The 18,657-nt window shown below is 46.5% G+C and overlaps 1 protein-coding gene across 1 annotated transcript; it reads left to right on the top strand.

The window, feature by feature from the left end:
- The first annotated feature begins 4,205 nt into the window (after positions 1 to 4,205).
- On the top strand, positions 4,206 to 5,174 carry LOC149333172 (sulfotransferase 1B1-like). Its single transcript, XM_089557672.1, has one exon. The coding sequence runs from the start codon at positions 4,206 to 4,208 to the stop codon at positions 5,172 to 5,174; it is 969 nt and encodes a 322-aa protein (XP_089413798.1).
- Positions 5,175 to 18,657: the final 13,483 nt, after the last annotated feature.

Genomic DNA, 18,657 nt, shown 5'->3' with positions numbered 1-18,657 from the left:
CGGCTAAGAGCTCGCTTTCGCTCATATACTGACATATGGCACTAGTTCACACGCTGCAGTTAGCATCTCTAATGAAAGTAAATTTTGTTATACTTGCCACATGAGAGTCGTAGGCTCAATGAAATAATACATTAGCTATGTAGCGTTCACTTAGCATAGGGTAGTGCTAGCCCTTTGATACCTACAGCAAAACTGCATGGGTCATAGCGTCGTACCTCAGTGCGTCGATGGAGCTTCACTGTGTTCACTCGCGCCACAAATCAAATAGGACAGCTATAGTTATAACTGCATGGTTTATAGCGTCATACCTCAGGGCGACGGTCGACCATCACTCCGTTTTCTCACGCCTCAAATCGAATGGAAGGTTCTTATGAATATTCGATTCGTATTGAATTCAACCATTAGCTACATGATTTCACTTCGATTCTTTAGCACACCTATGCCTTACGTATTCCATTCAGCCTTGAGAAGTGTTGTAGAAAGGAATGTGCTCGTTGACGATGAACTGAGAGAGCATTGCTCATGACGCTCACGACACAATTCACTATTAAAATAACAGCGCATTAATAGTACCTCATAGTGATGTTGTACACGCACGAGGTCCAACGTAAACCGTAGTCCATCACAAACGCTGCAAGGTCCACCAAACTCCTCATGAATGAAGTGTTACGAGAAGTGGGCACCGAGCCCAACAGTTTTGCTGGCACACGACGACACATAATTTCACGCATATTTGCGAGTTTCCCTGCACGTTCGTCGGCAGTCTAGTGGGCGAACCATTGTCGGACGGCTTACTGCTTGAGTTATAGCCGCCGTTTCTTCTCAGCCTCCACTGGGCATCGGTGATGGCCTGCTTCACGAGGCTGGAGTAGCCGCTGCTGCTTCGCACCGTCTTGCATCGTCGATGCATAGTTTGGCGGCTGCGCGTCGACGTTTTCTATTGTCACGTAGTTGTGACTGCAGTACGGCGAACAGGAATACAACGAGGATGTCTTCGAAACGGAACTCTTTATTTGGGCTGACTTGCGCCCGCAAAGAACTCAATCACTCGGCGGCGGCGTAGCAACAAGCGTGCACGGCGGTCATCGAACAGAATGCCTGCCGCTGTCGGCCGTGCTCTTTTTAAAGTTGTCTTCGAGATAAAGCTTGGGAAGTTACTAGAACATTCTGGCACAAAGTAGAATCGGCTCCGTCTGGATGCGATAAATCGAGATAATTCTAGGCGCGTCTTGCGTCACAAACGAAGCGATAAAGCGGCGTGTGGCAGCCTTGAAGCATGAACAAATAAGCACAACAAACAAACGCAACAAAGATTCGCGGCACTATCATGGCGCTCTTCTACTGGGAGTCGTAGTCGCTTGTGAGGCCCCATCATGTCCGACATGTGAAGTGCTTAAGTTCGGCACGGGGACGCCACACAGACGTAGCGCGTGAGCCCAGGCGTGCTGACAATCCGACATTATGACGAAAAAAACTACGAAAAGCGACGGCACAGAGGCAGCCGGCAACAGAGGGCAGTCCAGTTTTGTATCCCGTCTCTTTTTCGGTTTTTAACGGTATAGCGTCAAGGGGATCGTGTCGCAGAAAATTCGGCATCATTACCATCGGCGTCGTTGACCGCACGAAGAATTCACGACAAATCTATGGAGAAGCAAGCTAAGAGGCAGGTGGGCCACCTAGGTTACGAAGCCTTTTGGCGCCATCGCAACCTGCCCATTGGATTGTGGGCAAACAGCCGGAGCAGGTGGCAGTTAAATAACGATCGGTCGGTAAAGGTTCCCTGCAAGATGAACCTAAGTAAGCCCCACCGATGGCAGCGCCTTCCATCGCATCGCTTAACCGCTGCACCACTGCGCCAGGAGGGGAATGAGGACTCCCAGGAACCTATCAATGTCAAGTTGTGAAGACCAGTTCTGGATATATGGGAATTAATTGATTAGGCTAGGCCCTGAGGCGGAGCTGGTCTCCCCTCAGATTTTTTTTCCTTGATAATGTCGCACCAACTGGCCTGCGACTAAGCTGTCTTAGCTGACGATCCGACCGGTCATAAGTACGCACGCTCGGCGCTTTATTGGTCCATCTGCGGTGAGTGCCACCTCGAAAATGGATACATCTGTTAATCTGGGTGAGGTAGCTGTAAAAAGTATATGCGCACCCCACTACTATTTAACCGCATTTTAAAACAACTTATCTTGGCCTTTCACCCCAAGGGGTGCACATTTAATTGCAGCGAAACATGAGGGTGTGTTTTTTTTTTTATCAGATTCATGCTGTTCACATCCGGTCGCAGGCAGTGGCTTCGTAAACAGGAAGAACAGAAGTCAATGACGCTTCGGTGTGCAGTTGCAGTGCAGCAGTGAGTGAACATATCTTCGAGACAAATAAGGCACAGGCGGTAACAACACCGCCTGCGAATAGTATCCCTGATTTGCTTTTGTTGTCTGGCAAACGCGACCTTGGCTGAACGAAAGTTCATCAGAAAGCAAGATAGGTGACCACCACTCGGGGCATAATACCTCCGCGACAACCAACAGCGCTGCGTTAGGCCCGTTTCACATGCAAGCGATTTTTGTCAGCGACACTGTGAATTCGTTTCGTTTTCGTTTTATGGGGTTTAACGTCCCAAAGCGACTAAGGCTATGAGAGACGCCGTAGTGGAGGGCTCCGGAAATTTCGACCACCTGGGGTTCTTTAACGTGCACTGACATCGCAAAGTACACGGGCTTCGAATTTCTCCTCCAAAGAAATTCAGCCGCCGCGGCCGGGATCGAACCCGCGTCTTTCGGGCCAGCAGCCGAGCACCATAGCCACTGAGCCACCGCGGCGGCCTGTGAATTCCGTCGGCCTGCAACTGGGGAGCGCCATCGGTCTAGTCGAAGACTGCTTGCGATCTAGTTCAGTCCAGTTGTAATTCGTTCGGAGCGTCGCTGTGATTTGGCGGCGGCTGTCTAATGGGGAGTGCCGAGATGGCGTGCGACGTGGGGTCAAGTGTAAGCTGTTAAAGCAGCGAATATAGAATTGTTTACTCAAATCAAAACCTACGAAATATTGCGTTGCAACTAAAAGAACGCCGCTCACAACATCAACACATTCCGGGTAGCGCATCTGCCGTGTTTAACTTTGGGTTGATTATGCGAACATCAAGCAACCTAGCGTCTCCCGACGACCAGATTCGCCGAGTCCACGATGCGTGTGAAAGCACCGAGCGAAACTTCAACAGCGGCATCATCGACTAGGCCAAATAATTTCGTTCTACTCGCAGTAGAACCCTGCTGAATCGGTTTCAGGGCGAGCACCATTGAGCGCATTTGGCGCTGGCTTTGCATTACCGCTATGAGCGTAAGTGTACTCTGAGGCACAGCATTATGAAGAGGGCATTTCTACGAGTTGGTTGTTGAGACCAGCGGCGTCGATGAAAACCAATTAACCGTCCACATGCCTGGACGTCCTCGAATAACAGGAAATCACCTGGCCACCGATCAGTCAGCAATTCTGAGCGCGAAAAATGTCACTAAGCACAGGCACCATGCTCAACACAGAGAAAAGCCCCTTGTTTTTTTAGAGTAAAGCTTGCCTTTCCAAACTTTTTTTTCCAGACACAGCTGTTAATTGCCTTTTCCTGAGTTCAGCAACGTGGGAGTAGGCTGTGTAACTGGAAGATGGAAACCAAGAGGAAGGAGTGTAGGGTCAGCATGTGAAGAGGAGGGTATGGTGATTTTGGTGAAACGGTCAACGGGATGGTGGTTGCAACGGATACCACCCGTGGGAGGAGGAGGGCTCAAAGAAGAATCAAAGGGAGTGTCGGTTGCCGTTGAACTAGGAGCGTGCAGCGACAGCGGATGAATGTAGTACACTTCTTCGGTGACGGCTGCTGCCAGACGCGCCCGCCTGGGTAGACTCATTTGGTAGCGCACTCCACGCGACATGTGTAAACTGCGGGTTCTGGTCACAAGCGCTGTGATTCTTCTTCATTCTGTAGCTCTTTAAACTTATGTTGCAATACACCTCATGTTCCACCCCACGCCCCCCCCCCCCAAAAAAAAAGAAATAATGCTGCATTCTTTATTTGGTTACAGTTCGTTGGTATTTTAATGTGAGTGCCAATTGAAGTTTAATTGGAGAAAAAGGTTATGTTCTGGTATTTTACAAAAATTCTTTACTCGAAAATTATTATTTTGTGCAGGTGGACGGTACGGAGTCTCCTCATGGCGAAGAGGAAGCCGCACGTTCAACTTATAGATGGCGTACCCAGGGATCCTCACTACAACCCGGTCATCTTGAGGGACGCGCTAAGGTTTCTACCAGGAGTGGGCGACCTGGCCCTGCTTTCTTACCCAAAAGCAGGGGCGCACTGGGTTCTATACATTGTGCAGCTCATACTAAATAGAGGCCAGCCCGTGAGCTCTTATGAGCAGTTCCAAGAGAACATGCGCTATCTTGGAGTATCAGAGTTGGAAGGCTGGAAGCCAAGCCTGCCCTTGCGGCTGCTGCAAACACACCTGTCACCGCCACAGGGGGCCGTAAGCGCCGAAGCAAAGTACATCTACGTAGCTCGGAACCCGTGGGACTTGGCTGTATCTCTTTTTCACTTCGTGACCGACCTCAGCCTTTACCGCTTTAAGGATGGCTCTTTTGATGAGTTTGTTGATGCCTTCCTCACTGAGGGCATAGCCGGCTACGGCACCTACTTTGACCACGTAGTTTCCGGATATGCCATTAAGGATGAGCCTAACGTGTTCTTCGTTTGCTATGAGGACCTCATGGAAGACACGCAGGGTACGATACTAAAATTGGCGCACTTCCTCGGAGAAAGCTACGGCCGTGAGTTGCAAGAAAATGAACAATTGCTCCAGAAGCTACTTGAACGTAGCGTGGCCGAGAGTATGAGAGAAGTAATGGTTACAAATTTAGCCATCAGCCCACTAACTGAGGGAACTGCTTGGAGTGAAAACCATAAAAAAGTATGGAAGGACGCATATCAGGGTGACAACAGTAAATATAACCTTGTAAGAAAAGCCAAGGTTGGCAGCTGGAGAGAATATTTCTCTCCAGAACAACTCCGACGCATGGAGGCAGCGATAAAAAGGACGGAAGAAACATCGCCTGTGATGGACCTGTGGAGAAACATCCGCAAAGAGGCTGCTGAAGCGGCTGGCATAGAATATGAGAAATAAACTGCCACCGTTTCCTCTTCTATTGCAAATGACCTTCGTCGAGTTCTTTTTCTCGTATAAGGATGTCACGAATTGCTTTGTTTTGACCTTAAGAAGGAGTATAAAAAGCTTGTATTTCACAATTGGTGGATTTGTAGTTGGCCGCCACCCGCTTGGGTCTGCGTTTTTGATTAACTTCCTTCGTCCCCATTCATATACCACGGCCTACATTTTTACATTACCGCCATCAGCTTACATGTCCTGTCCCACTCAAGACAAATGAGTTTCTTTCCCATATTGCCTCCCACAATGTTTTTGGTCAGCTACCCTTTGTTTGCGCGGCCATGTTTGCTGTATTTTTCTTTAGCTTTACTTCATCATGTAACTTAAGGATTTACCAGCCGTCAGATATGTCTGAATAAAAAGAACTGCTTATTATAAATTCAGACACTAAAGGTGACTTGGTAAACCCTGTGTCAATATTTTATAACCCATGAAACTTTTTAGCTCTTGCTGCCGGCGCCCCTGCTGACCTTGGCCCAATAACGGAGTGTGAATTCAAGGGAGAGCACGGAGCTGAATCTAAACGAATTCGGCCAAAACTTTCAGCCTTTTCAGTGATGCATCGGTGCTGCACTGCCATTAGAGCACCGCATAGGTCAATAACAGGATCCTCCTATTTCCTTCCTGCGCGAAGCCAGCGCTTGGCGCCAAGGAACTCTGTCCTGCAGCCCCAGGAGCCGCGGTTTGTCCTCGTGACGTGTGATCAAAATTAGCGCGCGGCGCGTGTGTTGTGTTCCGCAGGGTGTCAAACAATTTCACGTTCATAGTGTGGTGGTTTAGAAGTTTCATTTCTAATTTTCAGAGACAGCTGGCGCTTTATCTGCTCTTGTATCTATGAGTAAGGCGGGAGGCTGAATTTGCATGCCTTTAATGAGGCACCTTTTCGCTTTCATCAGTTCATGTCCTTGAGCAAATGAAGTATATGGATGAAAGATGGACGCTGTCGCCTAAGAATCTGAAGTGAAAAGCAATGGACTGCATTCCTCCTATGGCAGTGCAGTTCCATTTTCCTGCTCACTGCTGCACCTGAGCAGCTCCAGTGTTTGCTGCTTCATTGCAGGTTCATTATCCGTCGTTATGCTTTAGAGATGCCTTATTTAGTTTCTTTTTTGTTCTCTTCATATGAGCCCTAACTGATATATATATATATATATATATATATATATATATATATATATATATATATGAGAGAAGCCAACAGCCACAGAAACCAAGGAGCACAAGGTTTTTTTTTTAATTAATTTATTTTTTTGCGGTGCTGATCAAGTCAGAATATTACTGTCGCTTAAAGCTAATTGATTAGAAAAGCAGGAGAAAAAACAACCACATGCCGCCGGTGGGATCCGAACCCACGACCTCCGAATATGTCCCTGCCTGCACTGCAGCACAAGGGGTCATTTATTAGGTTGGGGCAACCAAAAAGGAAATAAAAATAATATGCCCCTGCCTGCACCGCTTACGCACGACAGGCTTAACCCAATTGAAAAATAAAAGATGAGGCCCGTAGGCAAAATATGTTTTCGCCACCCGTGGGTGGAAAAATAAAATAATAGGGAAAATGCTACATTAGCGACCCACAACCGGGGGAGCGGGCCCGGGGAGACTCCCCTGATCTCCCCTGGGAAGTAGCGGAGGGATGGGATACATGGATGGGAACTTGGAAGTTGGATCGGGTTATGGGAATTAGGTGGGATTGGGGACCGCAGGATTTTGACCACATTTGGTTTGATTTGATCCTGAGTTCCTTTTCAGGCCTCCTTGAAGGGCGAGCACTCAGTGCACCAATAGTGGGCCCTCGGCGTCGAGCGTACTCCCACATCACAGAGAACGTTTTGCCGGCGATCTCCGACCGTCCGAGACAGGAAAAATCCTAGAGGGGCTCGACCAGGATCCCCTCCCCCAAGCCAGGTTCCGCCCCCCCCCCCCCCCCCGACCCTGCCACAGTACTAAGAGACGGATATTTCGCAGCACTCGTTCGGTACTTCGGCTCTTACTCCTGCAGTACTCGCACACGCTGCAGCCATCCTTTCACAGTTTTCGCAGCGATCGAGAACGATCACCCTGGCATAGTATGTGAAACCTCAATCCATACGCCCACTCTGTCATGGTTGAAGTCTCGACTGATGTCCGCAGTGACATCAAGTGCTACCACAAGGTATATCTGCACGGGCCCGGGCCAGGCTTGATGCTCGCTGCGATTTCACCAGTCTACTAACCGTTACTCAGATAGCCGCCGGGCTTTCCCGCGTTTCGGAGCTTACTGGCCTCGGAGTTTGCTGCTACTTACTCCATCTCTTTTCGTGCTTTCAGGCCAAGGGTGACTTCCCCAAAACCTAAGCTTGGATCGCCCAGCCGCATGCCCCCGCGAGACACCGAGCTCTTCATGATCGGAAACCAACGCGTCCGCGGCTGGGTGATACGCCCTCGTACCGAGAGGGAACCGTGACTTTCAATTTTTGCGAATTTTGGAACGACCGCGTCTGCCCGGGCGATCTCGTCGCTCGGCAAAGCAGCTAAGTCGGAACCGCGTCTACCGAGGCGCCAGCACCAACGGCAAAACGACAAAGTCCCGACCGCGTCTACCCGGTCGACCACGCCAAAAGCAAACAGTTGTTCTAGTCACCAGATCTGCTTTTAAGCCGGATTCCACGTGCCCAGTCCGTCTCCCTTCTCGGACCTGCCCTCCCACTCAGGCATAGGGCATCGTGGGCGCGACACGCTCACAATGTCGCAGAAAGTCTGCTGCACCTTTCCTGGGGATTCGCAACCCCAAGAGTGGATTCCGGCGGATCCACCCACCGCTGTGCGTTGCACCGGAACAAAGCCTAGTAGCCGAAACTACACCGGCCCGTATCCGGTGGCAGGGGGGGCCACGGGCAGGCCGCACAGTCGGATTTCCCCCCCAGCACAAGGGGTCAGTCGGAAGGCTGCAACGCTTCCTTGAAGAACTCGAGGAAGGAGGCTGCAGCCTGGCCGGATACCCAGGAGGATCCACATTCATCGCCGTATGACGAGGGCGCGTCCCCGCAACACACACACAAAAAACACTAAAAAACGCTGGGGATGGATAAAAAGCGATTCCACAAGGATGGGGCAAAACTGGGATAAAGGTTTTTCGGCGTGTGCCAGAAAGCATACAGCATTCACCGAGACGTTTTTGTGGAGCAAAGCATGAGAGCGCTACATATAACTTAAAATGCAATGAGAATGTGCTAAACAGTTCGGAATAAATTTTTCAACAACAGCTCCTTCCTCAACTGGGTAAATAAAATAGTACTTAGTTCCAAGCCATGTATGCCATACCGAAATGGAGAATGGAGTGGTCACCTGCCTGTGTGAAACCGGTCAGTATTAAGATGAATGTTTCTCATAAGTTTAGTAAAGAAAAATGAAATGGCAGGCAATAATCCCAATACAGGTGGTTGCCACATAATGTATGAAACGTGTAAGAGAAGTTTATTTTTGTGCCTTGAGCCGAGGGCAATAGTCTGTCTTTCATGGCGTTTTTCTTTTTTCTCAAAGAAAGGCCCGCTTGCTCCGCTCCGCCGTCGTGGTGGCTGACAGGGGTAGTTTCAGCAGTTGGCAGACACATTCGTGCGTGACACGCATGGTACATACCTGTGGCATCGATTTCTTTCATTATCAAAGAGGTTAGTTTTATTACCGTTCTTGCGATATTCGTTAGACGTTCCTTTCCCGACAAGTCGCACTCTCGCCACTTGCAGCAGGAGTGCTTCAATAAATGACGTGCAAGTCGCTTCGACAGCGCGCATCGCGAAGGTAATGTTTAATGTGCCAGAACGCGCTCAATCACCCTTATGCAAAATAGCGGAAGATACCTAGAACGGCTGTGCAGCCTCCATATTCCTGCATAAAGTCAGCAGTAAGGTTCCAATAAGGAAGGATGTGAGGCACGCAGAGAGGATTTCGCCATTGCTATTCGCCGCCTGCTTACAGCAGCTATTTAGAATCCATGATTTTGAGAAGGGGGGGATAATAATTAATGGCGAATACCTTCATCGCCTGCGATTAGCTCATGTCGTTACGTTGCCTAGTCAGTTAGGGTACGAATTGCAAAGCATGACCAATGACTTAGACAGGGAGAAGAGTACAATGGCTAAAATTAATATACAGAAAATTGTTCAAGAGTCTCGGCAGAGAAGAGTAGTTTAAAACTGGTATCCAGGCATTCCAAATGGAAAGGGAATACGTATACTTAGGGTACGTACTGACCTCGCATCCGGATCACGAGAGTTAAATAACTAGAAGAATAAGGTTGCGCTGGCACACATCTGCAGGTTCTCTCAGATCGTGAATTGCAGTTCGCCATTGTCTCACAAAAGAAAACAATATAACGGCTACATCTTACTGGTACTCGCCTATTGGACAGAAACGTGGAGGCTAACGAAAAGGGTTCATCTTAAATTGAGGGCAACGCAGCGAGCTATGGAAAGGAAAATCACAAGTGTAACGTTAAGACACAAAAAGAGGGCGGAGTGGGTCACGCAACACGTTCGGGTTAATTACATCCAAGCCGAAATCAAGAAACACTGGGCTCAGCTAAGGCATTGATGCGCTGGCAAGATGGCCGATAGTCATTAAGGGCAACGGTCTGGATTCGAAGAGAAAGCAGGCGTAGCAGGGTGCGGCAGTACGTTATTTGAGTAGACGTGATTAAGAGGTTTGCGGAGACAGGGCAGCTGCAGCTGGCACAAGAGAGGACTTATTGTTGATATTTGGGAGCAACCCTCATTTTACAATGCACATAGTGAGGCTGCTCCTATTGATGATGACGGCATGCGTGCGGCAAATTTCCAACAGAGTTTGTATTTCTTCATCCACTGCTTCAGCTGGCATGTAAAATGTAACCTCGCATGACATGAAGTCTCAGTGCTCCTCGCTGGTCGGTAGGAGAGTGATCACATCGACGCGCCTGAAGAACTCCAACCAGACTGAAACCGACTGCAAACCGTCTGCGGCAAGACCGACTGGTCTCTCCAGTCCCAGACGAAAAGAACCACAACACACGAAATAACGCTGAAGCTTATACGCTTAGTTACTCATATAGTTTGCGAACTGTTCCTCCTGACTCTGGGCGTTGGGAATTCGCTCTGCGCCTTGACTGTCCGAGGCGACGGACATCCTCCCAAACTCTCTTTTTTGGCCCACCATTCCTCTTCCAGCGTCCCTCGACGGGGTAGCGGAAAAGGCTGTGTAGAGCCCCTAGCGTGCCCCCATGGGTAGCTTCAGCTCCCACCCCCTGTCGTCCTCGCGAGCAGCGCTGGCCCATTACGAAGAATGTGGCACAAACGCTTCTAGTTCCCTTCACTGCCACCACATGGCGGATGGCTCTGAACATTAAAACATAGCAGGTTGACACCATCAAAGGCGTGAGAACAAACAAATCACGGAAAGGCTGCATACCAGAACGTGATAGGACATTATGCTTAGCGGCACAGTCTGGGAGCTGTCGGAAGTTCCTGGTAATGGTCGCAGGGTTGGGAGAGAATGCATTGAGCGGACGGAACCACTCCGAGGGCCAAATTAACGGAATGCCTGCGGGCTATTCTTCGGTGTGTTGTTCTTCGTGGACACATGTGTGCAGCGCTTTTGGCTCTAAGCGTGGAGCCGCGTCCGTGGTAAAGACTTCACAATGTGCTAAAGCAAGAATTAAATGACTATGACCACTAATGCATAACAATTTCGAACATGGTAACTTCGGCTCAATGAACATGTCATACGGGTTCGCGTCTTGCACAGGGTTTAAGCCAGGTTCGTGTTAACGAGGGCAGATGAACAGATCTTCCATGAATTACTGCTCACGTCCTCCGGTATCACAGGCAGACTGTTTAGCAGTGCATTCATTTATGAGCAAAAATGATTGAGAATTTTTGCCTAAATTCTATAAATCCGCGAAAGCATAACTGCATGAACGATAAAAACGGCGATAAAAACGGAGAATTCTCTGTGTATTCGCGCAGCAGCTGGAAGTTGAAGAAGATGACGATGTGCATTGCACAGCGTGAAAGCATGTAGAAGTTTAGCAATGCGAGGTATGCTCAGCTGCGGTGATAGCCTAGTGCTCTCGAGCACTGGCAAGAGAATCAATTTGTTCGTGCCTCCGCCAGTTTGAATCTCAGTCGCGCATTATGTGTTTATTTATTTTTATATATTTATTTTACTTTGCACAAACTCACAATGATCGCAAGATACTTGACACAAACTGACAAACATCGCAAGATCTCGATCGGGGTTACCCATCGGAATTGTGTTTTCGCGCTCATATTTTGTAAACACTGCTTGCAGGAAAGAACATTATAACTGAGTCTTATCGTAGTGGTTGTATCACTGTATAGTAATGCTAACTAGATTCGTAACCATTGCTTCTGATGGCCGTTCAAGCTAAACACTTTCCGGGTCCTCCCGAAGCCGGTAAGACACCCAATGACGTCACCCATCTAAGCATTTCAGAGAATCTGATATCGAAAGACCTGAAAATTGAGCCTGCTGGTCTTTCGGACCTAGGCACCATGTGGACTTACAATTCATACTGCACGCACTCTACACAAAAAGATAGCTCCATCAAGGTTAGACACATGGTGCTGTTCAATAAGTTAAGCACATACCATGTTGCAAGCATGCAATCAGTCTGACATAAATGGCTTAGGATAATGATAAGAATAATCATATCTGTTCACTTTTGATGTTAATGACGACACCTCTTTGCTTGCTATAGTTTTTATCTTTGCAGATTGCTCCACTGTTTTCCTTTAATATTCAGAATCGACAGAAATAATGAGCAATGCGTCTTAGTAACTTTAAAGTGCTTTTTCCACAGAGTACAGTGCCGTTCGAGCAATCAGGGAGGAATCATTTTCAGGATTACATTTCGCATACGTCAACACACATTTAATATAAAGAGAAAGAATCAAGGCGACAGTGATGTTCACTCGCGGCGTTCAAGTGAAATGTTGAGCTTGCATACTGGGCCGACAACAGAAAGCAGCTACTTTGATTTATTATTTTTTTGCTCTTTGCATCTATGTTCACCTTCCTGCAAAAGGCGTTTCTTGAACTAAATAGACGAATATTAAAGCCTAATATGCGTCGGCGCAGTAAGCAAGACACATTAAAGTTTTTGCTAATTTTTTTGAGCAGCTTTTATCTATGGCAGATGAGCACATGAATTAAGACAGCTGAAACCAGAATATTTCATGGAATTTTTCTTCTATATAAAGCCAAACTATACCAAACTTTCCTTCGACATGCACTTGCAGTGTATCTTGTTCCATCATGCAGCTGCTTAGAAAAGTAAATAGAAGTCTCATTTTCAGACTAAGGTTTCAACTGTGCAAAAGGAAAGAACAGTTTAACTAGCGATAAACAGAAAAAGTGCTGCCGTTAAGAATCATCAAATATAGCTAAAATGTTTAAAAATAAAGCGGCGTGCGCATTCAAAGTGCCTAACATATTCGTGGCACCTCTCTTAACTTTTAAGAGCTTTCTTTCCTGTAGACAGCACACGCATTGATATAGTGGAGGCTTATAATGAATAACGAAGGGCAAGAAAAAAAGCTTGGTTTTTGAATAATTATTATAATATGCTAAATGAAATCTGAGGAATTTAAATTGATTTGTGCAGATTATTAGTAGAGTACCAGTCATCATCACTAAGAGCGTTATGTCCTGAGCGATGGACGCGCTTATTCAGGCGTGAAGCGAAAAGATATTTGAAAAGCCAGAAGGCCGCCACCATTGAAGTGAATGCTCATTGTTCCAGTCGTGGAAGTCCTCTACCTGAAGGGTTCCAAACAAACACCTTCAGCAACAAATTGTTGAGAAAGCTGTGTGCAGTACACGCAATGCGCTTTTTTTTTAATTACCATCTCATGGCACCATTCCAATTTGTCTCTTGCAAAAGCAAAGCTCTGTATGATTTTTTTTCTTTTCCAATCTAAGAATGCTTGCCCAGTCAGTTAGGTGAAGAATTATAATATTATTCAGAATGATACCTTAATCGCCAGCAGCCAAACCCTTGCATATATTCAGGCCTACCAAAGCCATCCTGGCTTGAGCGGCAGCGCCTATCACGAAGCAAAATTAGACATGGTACCTGTAGAACCCGAGTATATTACATCAGGAAAAAACATCAGCATTTGCACGCTGTCTAGGCAGAACATACTACTACAATATCAATGTTCCTCGTAAAAATGGTGGAAAGAAGCGTAGACAAAACCACATACCAGTCAGGCTTCCATGGTATAAAGGTGATTGCACACCCAGCAATACGAGCTATGCAGGCAACCAAAACCTAATGCTAAACATAATATTTTGAAAACACATACGCTTTGGCAGTCTATTTAAAAATACATCCAATGAGGAGTGCCTTTGACGTCCACTAGACGCGCGGAAGCTTTCCAAGTGAGTGGGCCCCCGCCAAGCAAGGACAAATATTGCGGCTTGGAGAGCGGCAAAGACAGCTTCTGTACTCTCCCTGGACCAGCGACTCTATACCCGTACGAGCGCAAAGCTGCACTTACCAGACGCGCAGAGAACATGTGCGACTGACCAGGCCTGGTCTGCAGCTGATGATCCCCATGACAACACTGGACGCAAAAATCAACTCCATCGAGCGCATTTCTGAAGCCTCGTTTGTGCTAAAAAGCTATGAGGCACTTGAGACGAAAAAGTAATGCCCTAGAACGTGAGCTCTCGTTGACTTCGCGCTGAAAGGTAGGGGTCGGGTCGACGATATGCACTAGGTAAAGAAATATGTATGAGAAGGGTTGCCGGTGGCTTAGCTCGGCTATGCCAGGATAAACGTAGCGAAAGCTGGCATGCGACAGAGCTGGCGAAGCGAGCGGAGGCGAGCGCAACGACAAGGCAAGCGGTGTGACGTCATGCCAGAAGGCGCGGCGAGTGCGGGGAGTCCGCCAGCTGCGGCGGTTGCTTGGCAACGGCTCGCGGTCGGTCTCTGCGAAATCGCAAGTTCGTGGCCAATGTAGCTTTCGCTACAAAACCCTAGTTGCGCAACACCGAGCGATGTTGACAGCATTTTATTGCCACAGCCGTTTTCCCCTTCTGCTTTCCTTTCCAACATTTTCTAGTGAACGGACATCAAACAAACTGATTACGTAGGCACTAAGGCTTAGTGCACGTATTATACGCTTGGCAGCCACCGCTCCTCGTGTTTCAACACTTCTTCAGTCAATGTGGGGTGGTGTCCAGCACCTACGTTGTGGACACATTCGGACACATTCAGCCAGCAGTCGAGCCGTTTCACCTGCCGCATTCCTCACACTTGAGTTCCCTGCTACTTGTTGGTTCCAGGAGCGGGCAAAAGCCGACAATCCCCCCTGATGCCGGTCTCATCCAGCGCCAAACATCTGTTCTCTATCCGCCGTGTCATGGACTCGCCTTCACGAGTGCCTTCCGACCAAGGCACGTGCACTCAGCCTCCACCCCCTCAAAGTGGCTTTATATATATATATATATAGGTTGCGAAAGCATGGAGTACTTGACTGCTTACAAGAGTATATAGCGAAGTATAGGCTTCGTTAAAGGAAATATATTTATTCTACTCGACGTTTCGATCGGAAGACCGATCTTCTTCAGGAGTGATTTTACATTGTTAATGCATCCCCTTTTATAGGGGTGGGTACAGAACAGGTAAGTGGGAAACACAAAGCACATAGCAGAAAAATCCACATAAAAAATTATTAGAGGCAGCGCGACCCACACCAAAAAAAAAAAAGGGGGGGGGCGAGTGTGAGGAACAGGGAGAAAATACAATGTCCAGATGCAGCCTCTGCTTTGTTAAGCAAAACAGGCTTGCTTGTTGACAGGCGTGTCCTACTCGGAGATGCTCGACAGGTGCGTGGCCGCGCAGCAACTCGAGGGCAAGAAAAAAATAAAAAATAAGAAATAAAAATCTGACAATTACCAAAAAGAAACTTAGGGGGAAAAAAAAACTTAGGAAAAAACACGGAAAAGAAAACCTTTGAAGCAGTGCTTTTTCTTCCCACCCAGGAATAATGCACCCATGGCCGGAAGTATCGGAAGGAATGTGAAAAATGTAAGCTTACATTGTGAAAGAAAAAAATGTATATTGTGAAAGAAAAAAAAAATAATATAATGTGGCGTTCGCGGGACCACAAAGTCTGCCTTTTTTCTGCCTTTTTAATGGCATCGTTGATGCCATTAAAAAGGCAGAAGCAACCAATATTAATCATGTCATTAAGGAATCTCAGCCAACATCACAGCGCTGTAATCTCATACTAACCTTCACAAATAATCTCCCGAACATTAACAACATCCTGAAAAAACACTTTAATATCATTGAACAGAGTGACCGACTTTCAAAAGTTTTCACAACGGTCCCCCAAGTAACATATAGAAGACCAAAAAATCTGCAAAACCGTGTTGTCCACTCGACAGTCAATAAACCGAGAGCTGTGGGTTGCACACCATGCGAAAAAAGCCGATGCCAAGTCTGCAAACACATGGAAACCACGGCACTGGCAAAAAGCACCCATTCAAATTTCTAGCATTCTATCCGGGAAGATCTAAACTGCGATTCCAGCAACGTGGATTACATGCTCGAGTGTGGCGACTGTCGAATGCAATACATAGGCCAAACAGCCAATTCCTTCCGATTCAGATTTAATAACCACCGCTCACATACCCAATCCCTCCCCAACCTCCCCCTTTCGAAACACCTCCGCGAGAAAGGCCACGAGTTTGACAAACTTAAAGTAACAATACTACAGAGTGGCTTCAAAAACACTCGTGAGCGCGAGCAACGAGAATCATATTTTATTTTTAAATTTCACACAGTACAAAATGGCATTAATGAAACTTACGGCACCCTCACCTCTCTTCCGAGGTCAGAGGCCTACGAAATTAAACAAAGCAACACTGACCCTGTCGTCTGAGGTCATACCCCTTTCTGCATGCCACATGTGTGCCTTGCCTTCTTCCCTCCCCCCCCCCCCCCCCCCTGGGTCTGCTCACTTTGTGGTCTCGCGAACGCCACACTATATTATTTTATTTTTTTTCTTTCACAATATATATTTTTTTCTTTCACAATGTAAGCTTACATTTTTTACATTCCTTCCGATACTTCCGGCCATGGGTGCATTATTCCTGGGTGGGAAGAAAAAGCACTGCTTCAAAGGTTTTCTTTTCCCTTTTTTTTCCTAAGCTTTTTTTTCCCCCTAAGTTTCTTTTTGTTAAGGGTCAGATTTTTATTTCTTATTTTTTATTTTTTCTTGCCCTCGAGTTGCTGCACGGCCACGCCCCTGTCGAGCATCTCCGAGTGGGACACGCCTGTCAACAAGCAAGCCTGTTTTGCCTAACAAAGCAGAGGCCGCATCTGGACATTGTATTTTCTCCCTGTTCCTCACACTCGCCCCCCCCCCCCTCCTTTTTTTTTTGGTGAGGGTCGCGCTGCCTCTAATAATTTTTTATGTGTATTTTTCTGCTATGTGCTTTGTGTTTCCCACTTACCTGTTCTGTACCCACCCCTATAAAAGGGGATGCATTAACAATGTAAAATCACTCCTGAAGAAGATCGGTCTTCCGATCGAAACGTCGAGTAGAATAAATATATTTCCTTTAACGAAGCGTATACTTCGCTATATATATATATATAAATATATATATATATATATATATATATATATATATATATATATATATATATATATATATATATATATCCATCGAGGCGTCTCTCATAGCCTTAGTCGCTTTGGGACGTTAAACCCCATAAAACCAAACCATCGAAAGCTACAGAGCCAAAAAATTTGATAAAAAAGCGATAAAGGCATCAGGCGCATGTCTACAGAACGATAAATGAATGACAGCGTCAATCATAAGACGATAAATGAAACACAATACACAACAGTTACTTTGCGAAATTTAGTCTGTCTGCTTTGTTAGCTACATATAATAAGCATGGCAAGGTACTTTGCTTATTTCATTTCATTTATTGAAGCCTTAAGGGCCTGTGGGCATTACATAAGGCGGGGGCAAGAGCAGTGTGTAACATATGGTACCAGCTCAACAGAAACAAAAAAGCAATGAAACGAAACAGAGCAAAAAAAAACCATTGAAGCAGACAGTAACACAGGATCAGATTATTTGATGAAGCCGAATACATCACGCAAGACGCAGTTGATTCGCTAATTCAGTACGGAAAATTGCTCGATCTGTGCAAGAAACAATATTATCAGGCAGGGCATTCCATCGGGCTATTGGATCTGGAAAGAATGAATCATTCATAGCTGATGTGCGGCCTTTCATGGGAGCTATAATCAGTCCTAAGATGACAAGTGACCATCTTGAACAGCGAGAATGAAGAAGGAAGAAGTTACACATGATCAATGAAACGCATGGAGGCAATGAACAGCATAATCAGTATAAAGAATATCTATTACTAAATCTAGAAAAGAAACTGATGACGAACCAGAATACACTGACCTAAAAGCGATATATTTGGGCATTAAGAGCGTATGGAACTCAATTTTCCTGTGCTTTCATTTAAACCGGAAGAGACTGTATTGAACTTATAGATGAGGTAAGACTCCCTAATTTCCCTGTCATGATCCAGCGAGACAAGTGTCTAGAATTGTACATTAGTGCTGTACAAAAAGATGTGCTACAACTGTATATTAAACAGATTCATTTTCATCGGAACCTTTCAGTTCGCGAGACAAAAGCGATGGAGCAGTTAGCGTCTCGAAGCGATATCATCATTAAGCCGGCTGACAAGGGTGGTGCCGTGGTAATAATGAATAAAAGCGATTATGTTGCAGAGGCTCATAGGCAGCTAACAGACGAATCTTTCTATCGGCCTGTGGAGTATGACCCCACAGATCAGTTCAAAAATATTCTTAAGGACACTTTGCTAGATCTTTATAAGGACAACCAAATTACAGAAAGCGCGTTTCGCTCAATCGTCCCCCTCAGCCCGGTAGCTGGTAGATTCTACTTGTTACCTAGAATTCATAAAGAGAAGATTCCAGGTAGGCCCATAGTTGCCGGTGTCGGCTGTGTCACGGAAAATCTGTCTCGGTACGTCGACGCGCTCATTAATAATATTCCGCCCACATTTCCGTCTTACATAAAAGACACAACGCACTTCCTTTCTGACGTCATCGACCTGACTATTTCTCCGGAATCATTGCTCGTCACGCTCGACGTCACATCACTCTACACGAAAATTCCGCATGAAGATGGTATCCCGGCCATAGTGACTGCCTATAATGAAGCTGGCATAGAAAAAACAGTAGATAGTTGTACTTTGGCCACCTTATTGAAACTTATATTGCAGTTAAATAATTTTGAATTCGAAGGCAAACATTATGTCCAGACGAGCGGTACTTCAATGGGTACCCGTATAGGCCCAAATTATGCAAACATATTTTGGGGATGCTTG

The sequence above is a fragment of the Amblyomma mixtum genome, chromosome 8 (assembly GCF_055824585.1).
Source record: "Amblyomma mixtum isolate Tamu chromosome 8, ASM5582458v1, whole genome shotgun sequence".
Classification (NCBI taxonomy): Eukaryota; Metazoa; Arthropoda; class Arachnida; order Ixodida; family Ixodidae; genus Amblyomma; species Amblyomma mixtum.
This window is presented reverse-complemented; position numbering and strand designations above follow the sequence as displayed.

Excerpts from the sequence above, each read along its gene's own strand:
- LOC149333172 (XM_089557672.1), top strand. The coding sequence starts at position 4,206 with ATGGCGAAGAGGAAGCCGCACGTTCAACTTATAGATGGCGTACCCAGG.